Source organism: Festucalex cinctus, chromosome 2 (genome assembly GCF_051991245.1).
Source record: "Festucalex cinctus isolate MCC-2025b chromosome 2, RoL_Fcin_1.0, whole genome shotgun sequence".
Taxonomy (NCBI): domain Eukaryota; kingdom Metazoa; phylum Chordata; class Actinopteri; order Syngnathiformes; family Syngnathidae; genus Festucalex; species Festucalex cinctus.
The window spans coordinates 32352756-32374979 of record NC_135412.1 but is presented as its reverse complement, the minus strand read 5'-3'; the positions used below and the strand labels follow the sequence as shown (position 1 = coordinate 32374979).

The 22224-nt window shown below is 38.9% G+C and overlaps 1 protein-coding gene across 7 annotated transcripts; it reads left to right on the top strand.

The window, feature by feature from the left end:
• Positions 1-12687: 12687 nt before the first annotated feature.
• LOC144014599 (putative tubulin polyglutamylase TTLL9) lies at positions 12688-21584 on the top strand. 7 transcript variants are annotated; one of them, XM_077514663.1, is made up of 13 exons: positions 13347-14043; positions 14679-14771; positions 14860-14962; positions 15052-15237; positions 15380-15448; positions 15533-15626; positions 15708-15748; positions 18429-18501; positions 18643-18701; positions 18798-18994; positions 19314-19427; positions 19723-19847; positions 21145-21584. In XM_077514663.1, coding segments are annotated over exons 1-13 (1224 nt in total). In that variant the 5' UTR covers positions 13347-14041; the 3' UTR covers positions 21213-21584. The 7 variants fall into 7 exon arrangements, with proteins under 7 accessions (XP_077370794.1, XP_077370789.1, XP_077370792.1 ...); XM_077514666.1 differs by having other exon boundaries at positions 13349-14018; positions 18414-18501; XM_077514662.1 differs by having other exon boundaries at positions 13349-14043; positions 18414-18501.
• The last annotated feature ends 640 nt before the right edge of the window (positions 21585-22224 follow it).

The window sequence follows — 22224 nt, the reverse complement described above, 5'->3', positions numbered from 1 at the left end:
GACTAACACCAATCACCCCCCACCCCTCCCATCCTTTCACCGAGATGCTTGTTTGCTCATGCAAAATGAGAATTGGTGGTAGGCTTGCAGAGTGTGGTGACGTTGTGTGGTGCTTCTAAATGAATGTAGTTCAGCTGCATTCTATGCTATAGCGACATCTAGTGGTATTTTATTACATAATTTCCAGACCACAACACGATATTTTTTTCCCCCACTTTAAATATGATGCGGTTAATTTATGGAATTTTTTATTTTTTAATTTTTTATTTTTTTTAATCCCACCAATACACTTATTGATCGTCTCATCACATCTGCCCAATAAAATTGCTGAATAGGTCACACTTAAGTTAAGAGCGGAACTTGATCTTTTTAAATGTCTGGCTGCCCTTTATTTCCATGAATTCCCTCTGATTCTAATGGAAAGTGGCCAACTTTGACAATCATGCAGTCAATGTGTGTGGTGCAAAGCAGTGGTTCTGATCTTTTTTCAGTGATATACCCCCTGTGAAGTATATTTTTTAGTCAAGTACCCCCAAACCAAGTGAAAAACATTTTTGATTGGGAAAAAACGGACACCAAAAACTGTGCCATCATTGTCTGATTTATTAAACTTTGGAACTTCATTTGTACATTGGTCTCTCTTGAGCAATTAGGAAATCAAGACCTTAGAAAAGAAAACTCTTTTTTTAAACAAAATTATATATATATATATATATATATATATAAGGAAATAATTAAGTTACAAATAAAGATTTATGCACATAAAAATTATTATCACCATTAAGTGCCCTCCTTTGGGATCAGAGTAAAGATCTGTTCTCAAAAAGAAATCATAATTTTAAATCAATTTTAAAATGATTGACAGGTGATTCTAAATGGCATATGGCAGTTTGAGTCCATCTGGTTTGAGGAGACTGAGTTTTTGAGACAATGAAATTGAATTGCCTCCTGAATATAAATTTAATTTCATTAACTTAAGATTTTTCCGAAATATTTACATAACGTAGTAGTAATTAGTTTTAAAGGATTTTTTCATGGATGCTGCTTTTAAAATTAATTTTAAAATCTTGCGTACCTCCTGCAGTGCCTTCACGTACCCCCATTTGATAACCTCTGGTGTAAAGTGTTGGTCATGACAAGTAAAACAGACACTACGTGAGCAGTAAAACACTTATTTTTCCCACCATCATCATGTGAGGTCTCTTACTTTAAAAAGCGGTTGAGATTGGTATTTGCACATACTGCACTTAAGGTGTGCCGCTGGCACTTTTCATGAAGCTGAATTACGCAGATGTAGCCATGACATGTACCCAGCCAGAGAATTGTTTCGTCTGCCATAAAATGTAGTTAGGACCCTACCTATAATTGTTATTATCTTGTCAAAATAAATAAATATACGGTATAGCAAAGCAATGCGTTAGAGTAGTCATTCCTCTCTTTCACGGCACACATGCATCGTTTACATATCTTTTCCTTTCACCCAAATTTGACCTCAACTATTTTGGCCAGATGCGTGCCAGACATTCCTGTAGAAGCCATTGTGTTATTGTCACGGTCATTTTCAAGAGAACACGCTTATGAAGGGATCACACAGGAGCTTAGGTAAAGTACAAAATTAAGGTCATTAAGTGCTGACTGTAGTTCACAGGAAGTCAGCCACGCAGTGAAGAAAACAAGGCAGACAAAAACAGGAGCAGGGAAAAAGTCATGCCTGGGGGAAATAGACAAAGGAAAAAAAAACAAGACTGGACGCTAGACTTAAATAATAAGCAGAACATAGGGGAACGCTTTTAACATCTCATTGATTAGATGAAATGCCCATTTTATGCCATTAGAAACAAGAATACTCATATTGCAGTCACTAGCTTTATGTCACTTAGATTATTGTCCCGCTGGGCCAATGCCGCTAAAAAAATCTTGAAAAACTTCAGATTTTATAAAATCGGGCTGCTAGGCTAGCGATGGTGTGCCCGTTTAGGACCAATGTTAATGTGGTCAAGGATAGATTGGCATGTAGTACTCTGTTGTCATTGCATAAAATCTGGACTTCTCACAGACCTTTTAGCCTGTTCTCAAAATTACAACCCACCTCTAACAGACATGGCTTTACAGTAATACAAGACAAGCTTCTAATACTTTTTTTTAATCTGCCTTTACCAAAAACTAAGGCACTTAAAAATACTTTTATATACCGAGCCATCTCACACTGGAACATGTTACATCCTCAAATGATGTCAATGAGTAGTCATGATGCCTTTAAAACAAATCTTTTAAAAATCTGTGATTAGTGGTGAATTTTTGCTACATTAATGTAGTTAATAGCTGTTATTCACTTGTCTTATTTTTGTTTCACTCTTCTTTCTTTTTTATATTAAAAGTTGTTGAACATACAGTTGATTTGCGCTGATGTTTAATTGGTTATGCTTGGAAATTGCACAAAGTGTCCAGTGTTGCCGGTAACGCGTTACTTAGTAACGCGTTACTCAAAAAAGTTGCTTTCTAAAGTAACTAATAGTCTAACGCGTTACTTTATTCTACAAAGTAGTCTGATTAAAGTTACTGTCCAGAGAATCAATGCGTTACTCCACATTTTCATGAAGAAGGCAAACTATCTCACTGTTGTAACAGTCACAAACAACTACTGCTAACTACGAAGATGAGGCAGAAGTCATTGATCACCACACTGAATTCAGCCATGGTCTGGCCATGAATGGTTTGCACATTCAAAACAAAAGTGATGATACTTTTACTACTAGTTTTATTAACCAACAGGCACACAACACAACAAAAAAAGTGTGCATTATGGACCATAAAAGTGGTAAAAAAAAATAATTTATTTCCATCCTCAAATGGTCCGTGAAGCATTATGGGATGAGGTCGTCTCCGCCCTCTCGCCAGGGGGAGTGACGTCAGACAAGTTACGTTTTCAGTAGGGGTGGAACAAAAAACCGATTCGACCGAACCATCGTTCGTCAAGGGGAGCTAAACGACCGTATCGGTTGCGAGTGAGGCTTTATGGTTTTCATAACAATAGCAAGAGTTCTGCGCCGTGCTCTACTTGTTTTGTTTCAGTAGCATCACCATTCAAGCTACTTCCGTGTTTCCGTGCTCGCGACACGGCGCGCGCGCGCGCAACGAGTGACAACATACAAATGGAGACAGTTAGCAGAAGCCGGTGCCGTACATCTCGGTATTTCCCATGGCTATCGAGTCCTCTCGGTGCACTTGTATGTCCCGGGCCGGCGTTGGTACTGCGCGCGAGCCAAAAAGAATAACTCCCGTGACGATCCAATGCATGGATTCAAACGACACAGGTATGTCCCACAGCCAACACACCAGCTAAGCTAAAAGCACACTGCAAGTATCTCATTTCTCAGTTTGTGGCTCCCTGTCAATGTCTACAACTAGCATGAGCAGCAGATAGGAGAACTGAGACGTGCCCGCGATTACGACAGCCCAAAAAACAAAATATAAACAGTAGTGATTCTGTGGTCATCATCGTGTCTCAGATTAAAAAAACAAAAAAAGATGTCATACATTAACCAAAAATGAAAGTGATGACAAAAGAAAAAAAAAAATGGTTAAATACAAAAATTGTTGATTAAAAAGGGAAATGAACTTTTGGAAATATTTTTGCATATATTAAGTGGTTAAAATGTGTTTGATAGATTTATTGTTCCATAAGGTGGCTTCATATTTCTTTTGGCTGGACGGTAGGTTTATTTCATGTCTTAAATTTATGTTTCTGAAATACTTCACAATGTGCAAATATTCTGTTTAATTGTGTTGGTGTCTGTCTAAAGGTTAAATATTTATATTTAACATTAAATTATCAACCTTTTGTTTTCCTGATCATTATTTTGAAGAGAAAAAACAAACAAACCAAAAAACAATTATAACTGTCAATAACTACTAATAAATATTTAAACTGATACATGTGTACACACTGGAATAGCGGAACAAACAAACAATAGAGGAATTTAGGGGATTTTCATTTTCAACCTGGATAGATTTTTATTTTTTGTTTTATAAAAAGTATTTACGTTACAAGAAGTCAAGAGAGACTGCCTATTTTGTTTTTCATTAAAAAAAACCCTTTATTTTCATGTTAAAAATGCACTTTCAATAAAGTATTTGGAACTCCGTTTCTACTGCATTATTTTTATGTTGAGATGGTGTTATCGGCAGCTGCTGAAAGTAACTAAAAAAGTAACTTTTAATCTAACTTAGTTACTTTTAAAATCAAGTAATCAGTCACGCAATTTAGTTACTTTTAAAACCAAGTAATCAGTAAAGTAACTAAGTTACTTTTTCAAGGTAACTGTGGCAACACTGTCAGTGTCATTGGTTAGGTTTTATATTAATTGTGAGTAGACCCCCGGAGGCGGCACGGTGGCTGACTGGTTAGCACGTCGCCTCCCAGTTCTGAGGACTCCGGTTCGAGTCCAGGCTCCGGCCTTCCTGGGTGGAGTTTGCATGTTCTCTCCGTGCCTGCGTGGGTCTTCTCCGGGTACTCCGGTCTCCTCCCACATTCCAAAGACATGCATGGCAGGTTAATTGGGTGCTCCGAATTGTCCCTAGGTGTGCGTGTGAGTGTGGATGGTTGTTTGTCTCTGTGTGCCCTGCGATTGGTTGGCAACCAGTCCAGGGTGTCCCCCGCCTACTGGCCAGAGCCAGCTGAGATAGGCGCCAGCACCCCCTGCGACCTTGTGAGGAATAAGCGGTCAAGAAAATGGATGGATGGATGGCTAGACCCCCGGATGAATAGTATCTGCATTGGTGGAGATGAATTGGATTCCTTAAATAAATAATAAGAACAAAGTAAAAAGTATATGAGAAAATTTTGGGATGCAAATTGTGAATGTGTTTTTCACTGCAGCCTGAGGGCAGGGTTTGATGGTCTTGAGCTTTTTTTGGATGAGCATCGTGGTAGTAAGACAATAAACGGAGAGACTCACTGTTTTCTATTAAAAACTTATTATTATTATTTTATTTTTTTACAATTTAGAAATATTAATAATGTATCTGACAAATGTTTGTCAAAATACCCATAGGATCGAGAATTAAAATACCATTTACAGATCCTGTTTTTGTCTTACTGTCATCCATCCATCCATCCATCCATCCATTCATCCATCCATCCATCCATCCATCCATCCATCCATCCATCCATCCATCCATCCATCCATCCATCCATCCATCCATCCATCCTTCCATCCATCCATCCATCCATCCATCTTCCAGTCTCGTGAAAATAAGACCCTGCTCATCCTGCCATGATGACTAGGAGGTCGGGATTGCTACTACATATTGAACCCATAGTCAAATCAGCACGGGCTGAATTTTCCATCACTTCAACAGCACTTGGTCAAGCTGCTCCCCATTTTCAGGCCAAGTGCAAGTGTAGCACAAAGTACAGTCCAACTGTGCGCATGAGTTTTCTTTCGTTTGGTATATTCGAAGCTATTTTGCACCGTTGTGGGAGTGTACAAAGCCGACTTGATTGTCGGCCACATGAAACCGCTCCCCTCATTCCCTTCAAATTCATTGCAGGAGGTGCGTGGTATACATGGCAGAAGCAAGACAGACTCCCTGTAGTCCATGCAGAAGGTTGGCGTGCGCAAAATTGATTTACAGTAAAAGCAACTGCAAGAAGATCTCGATCTTCCCCGATCATACATCCGTGTGATGCATGCACAAAAAAAGAAAAACAAAGAAATGCACAAATGCACGCACACCTTGTGAGGTATGCTGACATGACGGCTGCTCAATCATCTAAATGTTGTGCAACTACAACTTTCATAACGTGCCGATCCTATTACATCCCCAAGGATGTTCAATATCAGAGGTCTCATTTGTGTGTATCACTTCAATGACTGGCTGGAATGACAGAAAAAATGGATGTCTAGAAACTTCCATGTCAGTCCATTGTGAGGATAGCTGATAATGGGATCGGAATGCAGATGACAGGAATTGTCGGCACTTGAAAGAGAAGAGAACCTCGTGCTCTTGAGTGATCTTAACCAGGTAGGACAGATAGATTCATGACTCAATATGACTCACAATTTACACATTATATCACTCACTCATGAGTAAACCAGCGCCTCTGGTGTGTGGCATTGTTTGTGTTCTGAACACAGAGACAGACCTGCAGGCAGCAGACTCAAGATCAAGCCAAAAATTTAGGGAATCTCTCATAAACGTCTCATCTCTGCACATTTCCAGAGTGAAACCGGGTGCCACATTATTGAGTGGATGAGTAAAATCCCTTCAGAGAAGCTGAAGTTTAGCATTTTAGTTGAATCCGTTTGCTCGGAGGTGCTTTCCTATCCATCAAGTGACAAATGCACATTTACAGTATGTATTGCTAGGGCCATATTTTGGTAGACATATGCGCTCGTCTTAAAAATGGGTGTATCTTCATTTTTGTGCCAGTGTAGTTTAGCATGCTTGTGAGTTTGGTAAACTGCTCTTTACCTCGATAGGCATTCCGGTGCACTAAGTATGTACTTTATTTCATGCCCCTCTGGCAATTAGACTAGATTTTAGAACAGCTCAGAGGAGGTCTAAGTTGTGGCGCAAGTGGTGTAACCCGTTCTCCTATTGTCCACTTTACACGCGAGGCAGCCAATCTCCTGCACAGACACCAGCGAAGTCATTTTTGATTCCGCAATGTGAAGGACTTTGTGTGCCACATGCGCTCATTGTAAAGGGAATAAGGGGAAACGTTTCAGTTGGCCGGAAACCAAGTCAGCTGCATTCCATCCCACAATGGTGCAAAAGCCAGAGAGCACCCCTTTGTACCTGCGCCGTCCACCAAAATACCAAAAGAAATAAAACTCCACCCATACTTACAGTTTGACTGCACTTGATGCTAGACTTGTGCTGGGTACCAAAATAGGGCCCCATGACTTATGTTTCACTCTGGCATGTTTGAAGCAATAAACACGGATGATGTGCTTGAAATGTAATAATAGCTCTGAGCTAGGATTGGTTGTTTGCACTTCTCTTTAAATATTCAACATTTTTCCTATGGATGATTAATTAATGGTTGATTAATTAATCAATTTTGACACCTCTAGAATAAATCACCCCTGTAAACAGATGAAATTCCATTTGACTTTGGCCTTTTCATTCCATTTAGTCATTTGGTTTCATTCTAATCAGAATTTTCTTACTGAAAGTGTCTGAAACTGTCTCGTTTGAAGATTGATATTGTCATTTGTGGGCCTATACTGTATCGTGATAGACGATATTTCCATATCACCCAGCACTAGCTTGATGTGATAAGTAACTTTGATGTAGAGAGCAGCAGGTAACACATTGCAATAGAAGATAGCCTTGGCTGACATGTCTCACATGTTTTATGAGAAAACGTTTTTATTGCACAAAGCCAGGGGATCTACAGACTTACCCCTGTAGTGATGTTGAGCTGCTGAGGTAGGGAGTGCAAAAACAATAAACGTATGAATAAGCCAGTTGAAATGAACACGGGGAAGTATGAGTCCCAGGCACATCTCACGATGGTAAGCAATTGTGAAGAAGTGCATTTAGCTCGAGTGCAGCCACGGATGTCATACTTCCTCTCCTTTTATAGTTGTGACATACACAACTGAGGTGGCGGGCTCGACCAAGGCTCCCTGGTTAGATCCCTTGACCAAGATACTGAACACGCAGTCAGGGGTACCATGAGGGTGGGAGGAGGGGGTGATGACGGTTCTACGAACTCATGACTGACAGACGCCCTAGAAAACAGTATTTTCATTTTGCGGTTTTGACATTGAGGGGTCAGAAGAGTTGTTTTTTTTACGGGGCCCCAAATGCCTGAAATTGCTCCAGGTGCTGCATCAGCACTGTCAAATTATGAGCTGTTCCAAAGAAGAAAGCAGTAATATACATCATTTGGCACATATGTTCAAAATGAGTAGGAGGAAGAAAAAACTTGCCCTACCTTAAAGCGTTAAATAATGTTCAAGTTATAGTATGTAAACTTGAGAACAACTGTACATGTACAAAACATAAATGTTGGTAAATACCACAAAATTGCTATGTATAGTCAACAAAATTGACATGCACATCTCTAATTATGACAACTTCAACCTCTGAAAATATCAAAACAATTGCCACGGTATTTTGGATTTTGTGAACATTAAGCCTTGGCCTCACTGAATAGTGTGCCAGGTTTTCATTCGCACTCCTGTCTAATACGCAGTGCCACTAAAGCGAGGTTTTCATGCCATGAATGTGTGCAACAGAAACTACGCAAATACTGTACTAGGCTTAGCAACTGTAGTACTGAAATAGTATCCCACAATCTATACCGCCCCTCATGGGGCAGAGTACTTCAAGGGAGTAAGCAGCTTGAGAAGGATAAGAAGAAAAAAAAAACTTTGTTTCAAGGCCAAGTGGACAAAGAAGATACATACATCCTGGGGAGAGCAGAAAATTTCAGAAAATCTTGAGGGCAGATATTTGAAGCCTTTATAATATACAGCATTATGACACGTACAAGTGTATAATAGCTTCACAAATTCTCTGGCTCTACATTTCTTAGTAGCCATGAAATATATTCTAAAATTGCTGCTGAATTAGATTAGTTTGGTAGAATTTGGCTTTAATTATTTAATTATTGTGTTTTAGTTAGTTGCCTTCAATTTAACTCCCAGCTGGGAGAATTAATTTATAGGTGTAACCTACAATAGTGTATCTTGGGGTGATGCATTGTTTTATGAAATCAGTATACTTTTACTCCACTGATCGCTTTGAAACTATATCCAAATAGGCATTTTGTTTATGTGAACTTTGCACCTCAAAGGTCTTAACAAAAACTTGATGGTCAACAATACATCATGACATCTGTCATGATTTCACTCGAAAGATCATCAAATACTTTGACTAGTTTTTTGTCATAGGCTACCCATGATAACAAAGTGCAGCATATACAGTACAAATGAATTATATCAAGCAGATACCAAAATAAATAGCACAGGGCCAAAAACAGAATGGCTAATGACTAGTATGGACAACCAAATGTTTACTGAGATAAAAGAATAAACAACTTAGAATACAACTAAGCAACTCCATAAGTCTAGGCATGTTCTTTTGCTGCCTGCCAGCAGAGGCATGCACCATTATTAATTCCAGCATGACCGATTATAAAACACACTACCTGACAGCTTTCCTCATTACACAACTTGCTCTTCTCTATCAATTACAAGTCAGTCAGGTGTCTTCAAACGTTGTGTTGCAACAATTAACTTCTCTTTATACTTCTTTGAATTTTAAGAAGGTTAAAAAATGCAACTTCAAAAATGCCTGTAGAGGAAATAATGGTTTTGGAATGACAAGAGTTTGCTCCTGGAATTAGCTGTTGGAAAATAATCAAATTTAAATATGATACATTGCTCAGCTTTTCCTATATCTTGCTGAAACTGTTATAGGAATGTAATGATGTGGTGATCTTGCAAGCAATCTTGCGTTGAAAAAAACTAGATTATTCTGAGGTGTTCTGAAGGAAATTATATGCGGTGGAATATAAATAATTCGTTTTGTGGTAACAGTTGCGGGACATTGGTGGGGCATGTACTGTCACGACTCACAAGGGCCAGGCGGGATTAGGGTGGAAGGTGACATACAGCCAGTACAGGTCGCCAATCAATCACAGGGTCAATCAATCACTCACTCAACACCACCCATGTCATCAGTACTGTGAGTAGAAAACAGTAACTGATAAGAATTTATGTATACTTTCTATGGAAGAAAAAATCATTTTTTGGTTTAGTAAAAGAGGAATTTACCTCAGAGCTATGAGAAATCTGGTGACATGTACGAAAGAGACAAGATGATAAATTATGTTGGATCGGGAGAATTGTGGTGACTGAGTGAGAATTTGTAGCTTAATGTGATCCAACTTCTGCAGAACGGACAGCCAAACCAAACTGACCCTTGTTTGGCCCCGGAAGTCATCAGGTCTTTAACAACAGCAAAATAAAACAATAAGTAAGTAAGTAAATAAATGAAAAAGTAAACTTCAACATTTGCTACCTAACTCATTGCACCTAAACTTGACAGGGGGATTTGTGCTACTGTGTTGAAGGGAGGAGCTGGCATATGACCAACAACAATTTATGTGGAGATAAAATCAATTTTGAAGCTAGTGTGATTTGAATTACATTGTGTTTAAACCTCATTATGTCAGTAAGATTAGTGTTGTACAATGTAGGTTACAAGAAAGTTTAAATACATAATAAATAAAGTTAGTGTGCCGAATAATAATTTTATATCAGCACTTTTAAAAGCTGCCAGATGACTTCAGCAGAGGTGCAGAAGCTGAAGAAAAAAATTGAAAGATGTTAAGAAGGTGATAAGAAAGTAACAGTACGCATTAAATGATTTTCTGACTACTTTGTCAGAACATACTGTAACATATTTATTAAAAAGTTTCTAGGGTAGGTTGAGTTGAGCAATTGTGACAGCCTAGGCCTACCTGCTGCTGAGAGCTTGTGCCAATGTTCTCAACAACTGTTGCCGCTTTGGAAAGTAGCCAACCCACACATCAAACTGATTTTGAAGCCTTAAACCAAGCTTAATCTTGCTGTGTTTGTTTATGGCAAAGCCTAAAGTGTGCTTGATTGTTAAATTCCTGGTGGGTGGCTGAGACAAAAAAAAAAAAAGGCATATTATTTTTGTTCAAAAATCTGCCCATTTATTTAGCTTTTCACAGGAATCTGACTGCAGGCATAAGCTTTTCTTACGGTATCGACAATGAGGCATTTAAAACAATAAATGCAGCTGTTCTTTGCAAACATTGAGATATTGTTACCATATGGAGGACATATCGAGAAAAGCCAAGCATCCCAACCCACCAAGGTTACATCAGTCAAATTAAAGCAACATCAAGCTTGTGCTGGCTAATTATGGAGGTAATGCATTGCATGCACTAATCCAAACATGCTTTTGCCACCACGAAACAAAAAGAATGTATGGAACCCATAAAATTGTTTTAAACTGAGGGTACGGCATGTGTGCTTTTATTTACATTTCAAATGGGAATGAAATCAACTAGCAATCAATTCATGAATCAATCTGTGTTGATCAAATTTAAAATGTTTTCTACCCTGATAGAATAATTGTTGAATTAAGAATAATTAACTAACAAGTGTGATTTGCAGAAGATGATTTGATTGATTTAACTGTATAGTTTTTATCATACATTTGCTAAGTTTCATAATCATTCATATTAAATATAGTGTTTGCAGCAAGAGCAAAACTGCTCTTGAAGATCTGGAGACCAAAATTACGCATCCGTTGGCAATCGAAAGTGCCTTTGCATGAAACGTGATGTTTATTGAGTTTCTGCAAGGTCATGATCGAACGTCAAAGAAGAACCTGGATGGAGAAGATAATCAGTATCTCTTTCGCTTCCCCTCCCTATTTTCATTTTGTGTGCCAGGCAATCCAAATAAAAAGAGAGGGGGCAGAGGGACTGTTTTAGAAGCATAGGTTTGAACTGTATGGCACAGTTCTCCTCTGCTCTCCTCGCTAGCGTGTTAAAAGGTATTATGGTGTCTTTCTCTCCTTTTTGTGTCTGTGTAAAATTATTATAAAAGTGTCAGTATTGATGAACCTGACATACCCTGACAGGGAGAGCTCCGAAAACTTGCCTGAGGCGCAATAGACCACATCACACTGCTTTCTTTCATAATCCTCCTGTCACACTACATCACCTGCTGCAATCTCTTCCCCAAGACATGTCTTGTCATCTTAAACCTCATTTGAAAAAATAAATGTTTTTGAATGCCCATTCAGTAACATACAGTTCAGTCCAGAAATATTTAAATATAAATTTGTCACTTTGCCTATACGCCCCCACAAGGAATATGGAGAAAAAAACATGTAACTGCATTGTACAATGTCATTTTTAGTTTATGATGTTTCACAAAAATACAGCATTTATCATTTAGGATCAATGCTCCATTTTCAGGGGCTCAAGTGACATAATTCCAAATATATACATATTCATAATATTTGGGAGAAAATATTTTGCAGTCAATGAATGGCTGGCATTCGCACCAAATTCAGCATTTCCTACCTGGAAATACTTTGTCGGGCAATCACTGTCAACAGTTTCTCTCATTACATGATTGTTTATGAGCCAAAAGCATAATCTAATCTGGTATCATTGGTTCTGAGATTTTCCAACTGACATAACATTCAACTTCTATGCCTTCAACAATTCGTAGGCACCTGAAAACTGAGGTAGGTTGCATAATATGGCTTTATAGGAGGAGAGTGTTAAAAAATAAAAATGTTAAAAAAGCATTAAATAAAAAGTGGCTCGAAGACCAGGGTTCCCTACCTCTGTCATAAAGTGTCTATATAACACTTCCGAAGAAGTAGAGCAAATGTTGGAAACAATTGGACTGTTCTGATCAACTGCAGCAGAGATGTGCATCAAATTCCATTAAGTTAGGGTTTGGTGCCACCAAATGGTGATTTTATTGCAATTCAGGACTTACGGGAGTTGTAGTGTATGAAACCACAGGAACCTTATATAACAGTGGTGTAAGATTTCTTTGGTTTGTTTTGTTTTACTAGAACAACTACTACGTCAAGCTCTGACAATTTCAGACTTGAATCCTGCACATACTGAACCTTAACACTGTGGCTGGAATTTACAGGTTTGCATTCTGTCTCATAAAGGCAAGGGCATTTTCTCTTTCATCGATACATAGAGTCATCAAGTAGCTCAAGTAGGGTTGACAGAAGGGTTTGACTCCTGCTTTCAAAGAGGCATGCGCTTCATCACAATGGATGATCTCCTTTTCTTCCTGTAAAAACACACTTGAAAGCTGTTAACTCCAGCAAAGCGCTGTAATTTTTAGCAGTTTGGCACCTATAAAGGTCAGACAAGATGTGAGCAAAATACAGTGGTTTCATGAAATTCTAATTTTGAGTCATTCTAGTAAGTCTTCTTCTTCTTCTTCTTCTTTTTTTTTTTTTTTTTTTTTTTTTTTTTTTTAAATCATGCTTAATTAGTTAGATGTTTGGGACATTGACTGCACGTAAGTCGCCAACGCTCACACTGGACTCATATAACATCTGTTGCAATTATCCACACTTATAGTCAAAATGTAGGCAAGGCTTTTGGATTTCATGCCCAGTTAAACACCGGCAAGACAGAGATAATGGAAGAAAATACGATATGGCCTTAGTCTCACCTTTGCAGTTGTTACTTGGAAAGAATTCCAAAAAGGATTTGGAGTGTATGTGGAATTTATTTTTCTTTTCATCCACAAGAAGAAGAATCCACAAGATTTGTGAGGTAAGAGGTTACTGATGTTGGATCCTTGCAAAGGCCTGGCTCACAGTTGTTCTATCTTGTGTTTAAATAGACAACAATATTCAAAGGACTTCTGTACAATAAAGTCCAGTTATTTGCAAATGCAAAATGTAATAGCATTAGCCTACTTTTATATTTCTGGAATAAGTTTGAAATGTTACAGTGACTGCATCCAGAAAGTACTGTATGTGATCACTGATTAGTGCAATATGCACAATACTGTAAGTCAGGTAAAAACATACAGTAGTGGAATCCTTAGAACATCTATGTATCCATTCTTTTTTTAGTGCTTGTCATTATTTAAGATACTTTCGATTGTGTTGATTGAACTAATGTGGGGCTGGTGAGGGTAGATTTTTACAGTATTCATCTACTACCGTATTAAATAAAGCCTTTATTCATATGGATGTCTTGTCAATGGACATTTTTAGCAAAACAAAGCTGGAATGTCGCTTATTCCAACCGTCATCATCTGGAGCTATGTGACGCTCGTCGCTTTACGACATCATAGAGCGGTAACTCTTGTCAACCGCTTGTTGCAAACGTGTTCACCTTTTTTGTAGGTGATAGGTACAATGTGGATTAAGCATTACGGTCTTCTGCTACAGGACAAATTACTAAAGTGACACCTTTCTTCACAACAGCATTTTCACGCGCGTTGTCGAGTTGAGAATGAGTCGGTGATACTCCCACTTTGTAATGTACGCTGTTGTCACATGTCTGCTGTTTTGTTGCTTGGTATAATGGCTCACTAAGGGCCACTACGGGCCCATTAAATGTACCTTGGAAAGCATTCTGTTTTTGCAGAATTTAATGGTTGATGGATGTACACTGATTGGCTGGTGACAAGTTCAGGGTGTATAATCCAGTGTTAAATAATGTGTGAATGAGACAAATTAAGTCCTGGTTTGCTAACAGTGAGGATAAATTGAGGACAGACCGTAAAGATAGCAAGGGTGTGAGATTTATTGAATGAAGTATACTTTGTAGCTAAGGAGTAGCATTTTTTTTTTATTTTCTCTCTGAAGGATGGCTAACAATGATTATATAGCATTGAAAGTGCCACCTTACTTTAACAGACAAGCCACGTGTTAATGCACAAGTCATTTTACTGTTTTCCACTGACAAGCACTTTACCAGATGCTGTAATGATCAGTCATGGTTGTTCAAGAAACAGTCTGTAGTCTGGATAGAAATGACGATACTCTCTTTACGACAAGTCACTGTACTATCATTCCAAATACCATCATCAGGAACTGTTATTTAAAATTAAAACTACTAGTCACATGACGGGTAACATCTTGTGATTTTTTATTTATTTATTTTTTAATCTCAGGGAGGGAAGGTATGTCGTGCGCTATAAGTGTAGTCAGATTGGCCCTATACAGGATGTCTTAAGGCAAAGGCCAGGCTGGGTTGAAGTCAAAGAGTGAGTAGTTTACATGGCCATCATAACAAATAAGCGTCAGTGCCAAATTCGTTGTTTGTTGTTGCGCAATTCTTTTTTTTTTTTTAAGTGATTCTGAATGGGACTTCCACTGGTGTGGCGTGGGTTGGCTCAAGGAGAATTTGTACATGGAGGAACATGTAAGAGTCAACCATTTTCGAAACCATTACGAGGTGAGGAAAATTGTGTGTCATTAGTTTTATGAATTAATTCCTCGCTTTCAATAATAGCACTAAAGTTACTTCTTTTTTTTTTATTCAAGCTGACACGCAAAGACTTCATGCTGAAAAATCTGAAAAGATTCAAGAAGAATCTGGAAAGGGAAGCCAACTGCATGGAGGGCTCCAAATGTGATTTCTTCCCATGCACCTTCGCAATGCCTAACGAGTATCATCTCTTCGTGGAGGAGTTCAAAAGAAATCCTGGCAGCACCTGGATCATGAAGCCAGTAAGCTCAATCAAACACAGACACTGGAGAAAATAATATGGCTTCAGAGAAAAAATAACAATGACTAAGATGTATCTGGCATAAGATAGAATGTGAATGATGTCATCAAGTAATGAGAAACTATAATGCAATATTTTCGCAGGCAGCAAAATCTCAAGGGGCAGGCATTTTCCTTTTTAAAAAACTAAAAGACATCATGGAATGGAGGAAGGTGTGTGATTTTGAATGACATTAAATGGATGGATAATCAATACAAACACATAAATGTAATTTGCTTGATGATATTGCGTTTCAGCATGATGGCACCCGATCAGAGGAGCAGAAAGATGCAGCTCAAGTGGAAAGCTATGTGGCACAACGCTACATTGAGAACCCCTACCTACTTGGCGGTAAGTCACTTACTCAAAAATCTAATTTTAAAAAGCAAAAGTATTGCAATACATATTTACTGATTCACTACCTCTTCGCAGGGAGGAAGTTTGATCTTCGGGTCTATGTGATGGTTACATCAGTATGTAAATTACATTTGTGAAAACAACATTTACATGCATTTTCAAGTTAAAATATTGTACACAGATAATTCCAAATTAGGCTATTCATAACCTGGCACCCACTTTTATTTATTTATTTTTTTAGCTAGAATGGGCATCTTCTCGCTACAAATTGTGCAAGAAAGTGGCAAAAGACAAAAAGAAGTTGTGGATGAAAATTTGAGGAAATCTCATTCTTTTTTTTTTGGTCATAGTTTCTTTATTGATTTTATAATGTTAATATTCAAAAGCAAAAGTTTCACACGAAATAATGAACATTTTCTTATTAAACAAACAGAAAAAAAAAAAACACTGGAAATTTAATTCTTAAGCGAGGGTGCCAAGATTATCAGAAGTCAAGGAGAACAATGAATTCAACTATTGTTCAAGTTACCGTAAAAGGGGTAACAAAAAATGTGCTCAATCTCAGTGTTATTCATTGCATGTAACAATATGAAATTTTGGTTGACGTTCCTTATTTGTGTTTACTGGCCATATAAAATGATGGCTATATCTTGACCCTGGGTCTTGAGTTTCATGCCTGTATTCTAAAAGATCCTGAAAAATTCTTACATAGTGTAGAGCAGTGATTATCAACCAGTGGGTTGCAACCCAAAAGTAGGTTGCGGGTCCATTATGGGTGGGGTGCAAAATTACAGTGAGTTGTCCTTTTGTGATTGTTTTTATATTCATGGCCCATGCTGAGCCTTTCTTACAAATACTGTACTGTAAATATGAGTCTACTCCTATGTATGATTGGTTAGGTTAAGTGGAGTTGGTGATAGACCATGGAGTGTTGTGACTTACATACAAAATTGTGTTATATCATCAAGTAAAGGCCCCTTATACTGGCATGCATTGGTGGATCGATCTTACAGGGTCTGGAAAAAGTCATCAACCGTGAAAGTAAGAATTTTAAGTCTTGCAAGTCAAGATCCATGGTGGTGGCGATAAAGGGAAGGCGACTCACAATTTCTGATTTACCATCTCAGTAACATTTATTCTATCCGGTCAGGAGCTTGAAAAACATCTTTGATGCTTGCATAAAAGACACTGCCACCTTTCAGAAGACTTTGCAAGAGCTTGGTACTTGCACCAAGATTCACTGCTCATATCTCTTGCAGATTTAGTAAGGCCAGCATTACATCCTGCGCAAAGTCTTGTGACCTCTGCTAGTCTACACAGTCCCAGTAACAACAGTCAAATCCTTAGATTCTAAGGATTTGACTTAGAAAGACTTTCTAAGGCTTAGAAAGTAAAATAAGCGTCAAACTGCACAGTCTTATCAGCATATCACTGTATGAAACAAGCAACACTTTTATGCTGTCTTCGGTGGTCTCACAGGTGACTCGCTTATTGGAAGCCCTGCCGGGTACAGGGACTTGAAGGATGCTAAAGTGTCAGCAGCTGACATTGAGGTTAGAAGAACAAGAAGTGAGGAGGGCAGTAGGGCTCCGGTAGCAGAGAGATCATGGATCATGGTGGGCGGTATAGACTGTAGAGCAGGAGCACATGGTCTAGCCTCTAGCATCTTGTAAGCTAATTTATGTCTGGTTTCCAGTGCAGATAGTCTACAATGCCTTGTGAAACCCTGTAAAACCTCTGTCTAGAGAAAGAATGAAACACCCCGCTGCCTGCTATGCTCTGAAGGAGGCCTATTACTGTACAACGTTGTACAGCTGCCAAAAGGCACACTATTGCTGGCAACACCAGGAAAAATGACCACCTACCAAATAAAAAGCCCACGCTGAGGCGAAACCAACAATGGGCCATCTCCCCACAGCCTCTGATTAGCAGTTGTAAGAAATACTTGGGAAAGTAGCTTATACTGCAACAGTGCATTGCGACAACCTCACTCTGTCTAGACATGATCATCGCCTCAGCGGCAGCAAAACACCTCTATCATGTTGGGACTGACAACGCCCCGAGAAGAATACGTTGAGAAAGCCAAGGACAGGGAATGTGCCAAGTACCGGAAACTTGTGGAGTGGTGCAGGGTCACAGGCTGTAAAACGAAAAATGTAATGAGTCAATAGAAGTCTGTTGTAAAGGATTTGTGCAATGCTTGCTCTGCAAGGTCCTAACTCAACTGAGCATGAACAAGAAAAGAGGTTTGATAATCTGCCAACAAAGTCACACTTGGTGGCTGAAAAGTTGAAATGTTTTGATCCGTTGATAGTTACTGGGCTAGAAAGTCCGGGCCAGATCACCCCTGGCTGGGTCACCAATTGTGAGGGTGTATGTTGTGACGCAAAACACCTGATGATCCAAGGTCACATTCCCTGATGATGAGTCTCAGTGCATCTTGGAGATGTTTTTTGAATATTTAGGTCTGGTACAGCCAATGGCTACTAGGAACAGACTAAGGTGACAATTAACAAACATAACTTGGAGAGACCATAGGAAAGATGATTGACAACCCCGAAAGATGCCAGCCAATCCTGTGTCTTAACACATTAAGGAGCGTTCTAATAAACTACAGTTTTTAGAACACAGAATACAGGACATAGGAAATAAATTGTTTTTAAACTGCTTTATTGTGTCATTTCTAGCTAAAAGATGCCCAATCAACAAATACAAATTAACTATAATGATGAAAACAATGCGTACACTGTATCAAATAGTGCATGTGATATTGTTGTTCAGTATTTTCCCTTGAAGGCATGGCTATATCGAGAGGGATTTGCTCGCCTCTCAAGCACACGTTTCTCCCTGAGTAGTATTGATGACAAGTGTATCCTTTTTGAAGAATTATGGCAGTATTGATGTTTATGCAATTGGTACTTGGGTTTTAGTTGCAATATACTGCTTACTGCATTTATGTTGCGCATTAAACATCAAAGTTGCTACATTTTCCTTATTGCCTGCTATACAGATGTGCATCTCACTAATGTGGCTGTACAAAAAACAGCACCTGACTATGATCCGGAAAAAGTGAGTAATTTCACATTCACATGACTGCTCCCTGCGGCAGCCTCTAACATCCTACGAGCTTTGTTCTCCTAAAAGTATGTGTCTGCCTTCACATAGGGTTGTAAATGGAAGATACAGAAGCTTCGCAGGTACCTGACTGCAAAGCACGGAAGACAGGCGGTGGAAACTCTGTTCAAAGAGATGGATAACATCTTCATCAGCAGCCTCCAGAGTGTGCAAAAGATTATTATAAATGACAAACACTGCTTTGAGCTATATGGCTATGACATTTTGTTGGATGAGAACCTCAAACCGTGTGAGTTTAAATATAAAACATGCTTGTGTGTGGCTTGAGAATAGAGGCATGCATTTTTAATGTACACACGGAGATATGCTCATAACACAAACATGGACGCGCACAAACTAAGATACGCATGCAAGTGCTGTTATTGAGCATGAAACCTGTCGACAATGGATATTAAAATAGTAGTAAAATATTTGGCCAAACGCAAGACATGTGTTCCTGCTGCATTGACAATGCTTCTACAAATCTTAGAACATTCTTTACATTTCTACTTGTCGTTGAAAATTTTAGCTAATGAACAGTTATGCCAACCCATATCTTATTTGCAGGTGGTTAATTGAAGTAAATGCCTCGCCATCACTTGCGCCGAGTAGCCAGGAGGATTACGACATGAAGTATAGCCTGCTGGAAGACACTGTGAATATTGTGGATATGGAGGGAAGGTAAATCACCTTGACAGCTTTTGTTGAGATTTCGTTGTAAAAACTATATGGGCAAAAGTCTGCACACACCTTTTGGGATTGGACTCATCTCTAGAATGTCTTGCTTCTTCCATGACATTTGGCTAATTGTCAACTACATGGGAACTTTGGTGAACAGTTCCACTGTAACCAATACCGTAAGTCGCAATACTTTTGTCCACACAGTGAAGGATATTTTATTAATTTTAGTAAATGAATGTGAGAAGTGATCTGTTATGAGCATGATGCAGACAGTAACAGTGCCGTTCCTTCTTAGGTTGACTGGGAAGGAGAAGCGGGTGGGTGGATATGATCTCGTGTGGAATGATGGGCCTGTCTACAGCGAGGACGTCGACCCAGAAATATTTGGCTGTTCATGTTTAAAAGCCAACACATACTTAGGTAAGGGAGCAGCTTGTTTGGAGTCAGACCCGTCACCAGAACCCAGGCTTAAGGGGGGCACATGAAATGCATGGGCGGGCCCAATTATTCTGAATGCCATACTGACAGCATTAACTTGCCCAATATATTTGGATACATTTATGTAGCACTGTCGTGCATCTATCCATTGAATGGCGCCCGCTGACAGTATTATCATAGACCGCATTTACAGTACACACACAAAGTAGACTGCAGTGGCGTCGTGAGTACGTTGACGCCGCAGCCATATTGGATGAGGCAAAGTGAAGCTATTTGTAAAGATGCCTCCTTCTGTTTCTCCTTGGAGATGTATCATCAAGCCACAACTCATTGGATTAAAAAGGAATTATTATTACCTTTGATTATATTATCCCATTCAAAGTCAATCTTACTATTTTTGCCGATGTAATGGCAAATACAATTGCCACATCCAATAGGGCGGATGTGCTGACATATTGCTTCGAACGGGCCACCTGTTTGAACGGTGTCTGCAGCAGAATTAAAAAGAAAAAAGGAAAGCAAAATCATACCTCATTGTAGATGCCAAAACGATATGTGGGTCCCGTAGAGGGTTTTTGTTTTTTTTCCCCCAAGTGACTCTTTAGTTGCCGACACGAAAGTAGTTTGTAGTATGTCCCTCCTCACTTGTCTTGTGCGCCAGCGTCCTCAGAAACTTTCAGCTTCACTTGTACAAAATGTACATGACTCTTGCATTGCACGCCAACATTGACATATTTGTCGCGTATGCGTATAAGTCAGCGTAAGGCATACCAAGCATTATTTTCAGTAAGACTGTGATGGCTGTTGCAATCAAACAAAACCATACCACTATTTCTTCATATTGTGACATCTTGCAAGAATGCTGCCAGAAAACGTTACTTGTACAAACGGCCACCGTTGGCCGTAGCCGACGCCAAAAACAAGAACAATTCGGCGAGTGGCGAGCATTAGAAGCAATGAACTGAAGCAGCAAACACAAACGTAACATACCTCCGACACCGCAAGACCTGTGTTGCGTTTACTGACACTCGGATATAAGAGTGCTAAACCGAATGAATGGAAAAATATAATAAAAAAAGGATAACCATTTTAGAGATCCATGCCTCAACTCAAGTTGGGCGGGCACAATCATCTTGGTGGGCGGGCACGGACCCCTATGGCCCGCCCATGGTGACGGGTGTGTTTGGAGTCAACAAGCTTCTGTTTTAATGTGTAATAAAACATGTACATCATTGAGCAGAATGAGAAGATAATTATTTAATTTAACTTTTTTTTTCAGGGTGTGCCAATGACAGGGAACACCAGTTAAATTCACTCCTAAAATTTCCTGCCCAGAAAAGGACATAAACTTGTCAGTTTGATGGTGTACCACTAAATAACTTTCTACTTGAATTCAGTTGTAACATCAATCTCAACAGTTGCCAGTGACTCTTTTTCTCACTTCATGAGACTGCTTACGTTTATTAGCTATTCTTTCAACAAACTGCATTATGTCATACATTGTTCATATTGTTCACATAAGGTCATTCTTTCCGGATTTTACTGCTACCTTGTTTTGCATTCTGAATCTGATGTTGGTGATATTCCAAGACAAAACTCATTTGTGTATGTTTGGATTGGCAATATTTCATTTTGGCATATCAATTCATTATGTTGACAATGGGCTGTTTATTTGATGCATGTGTTTGACTAAATAAATCACATTGTGCTTTGCGTAGACTCTATTGCTGCTTGTTTTTCCTGGTACAAGTGGCCGGGTTCAGTACTTGAGCTGTGGATGAGTCGTGAGTGGTGCTGCTAGGCGTAGGCAGAGGCATCCACTGCCCAAGAAGAAAGTGAAAGTGACAGTGTTGGTGAGTTAGGAGGAAGGAGTGCTGGTGATGATGCAGGCAGTGGAGGATACATCACAGGTGTACATGGAAGGCTCATAGGCTCTTATTAGGTCACCTGAGCTTGTTTAATGAAGCGGCGAAGCGAAAGAAATAATGGTCTTTATAGTCACCATTTCAAGATGTTTATAAAATAAAAATTTTAACTCCAGGGTTTAGCTTTATTAATCAAACTTTATTTATATAGCACCTTTCATAAATGCAACTCTTTACAGTATTTTCCATCCATCCATTGTCTACTTTGTTTAGCCTCGTGATTTGCCCGCTTCTCATATTCTTGTATATAATGCTAAAAAGAATATTGAGCAGTGCATAGTCTATGTACAATATATATGTACTGCTAAAAAAAAAAAAAAAAAAAAAAAAGGTTCCCCTAATTAACGGAACACGTTCCTTTAATTTTATTTTATTTTTTTAGCAGTGTAGTTTTATAGACTTCAGAATTTGTTCTGCTGCTACCATCATGAATT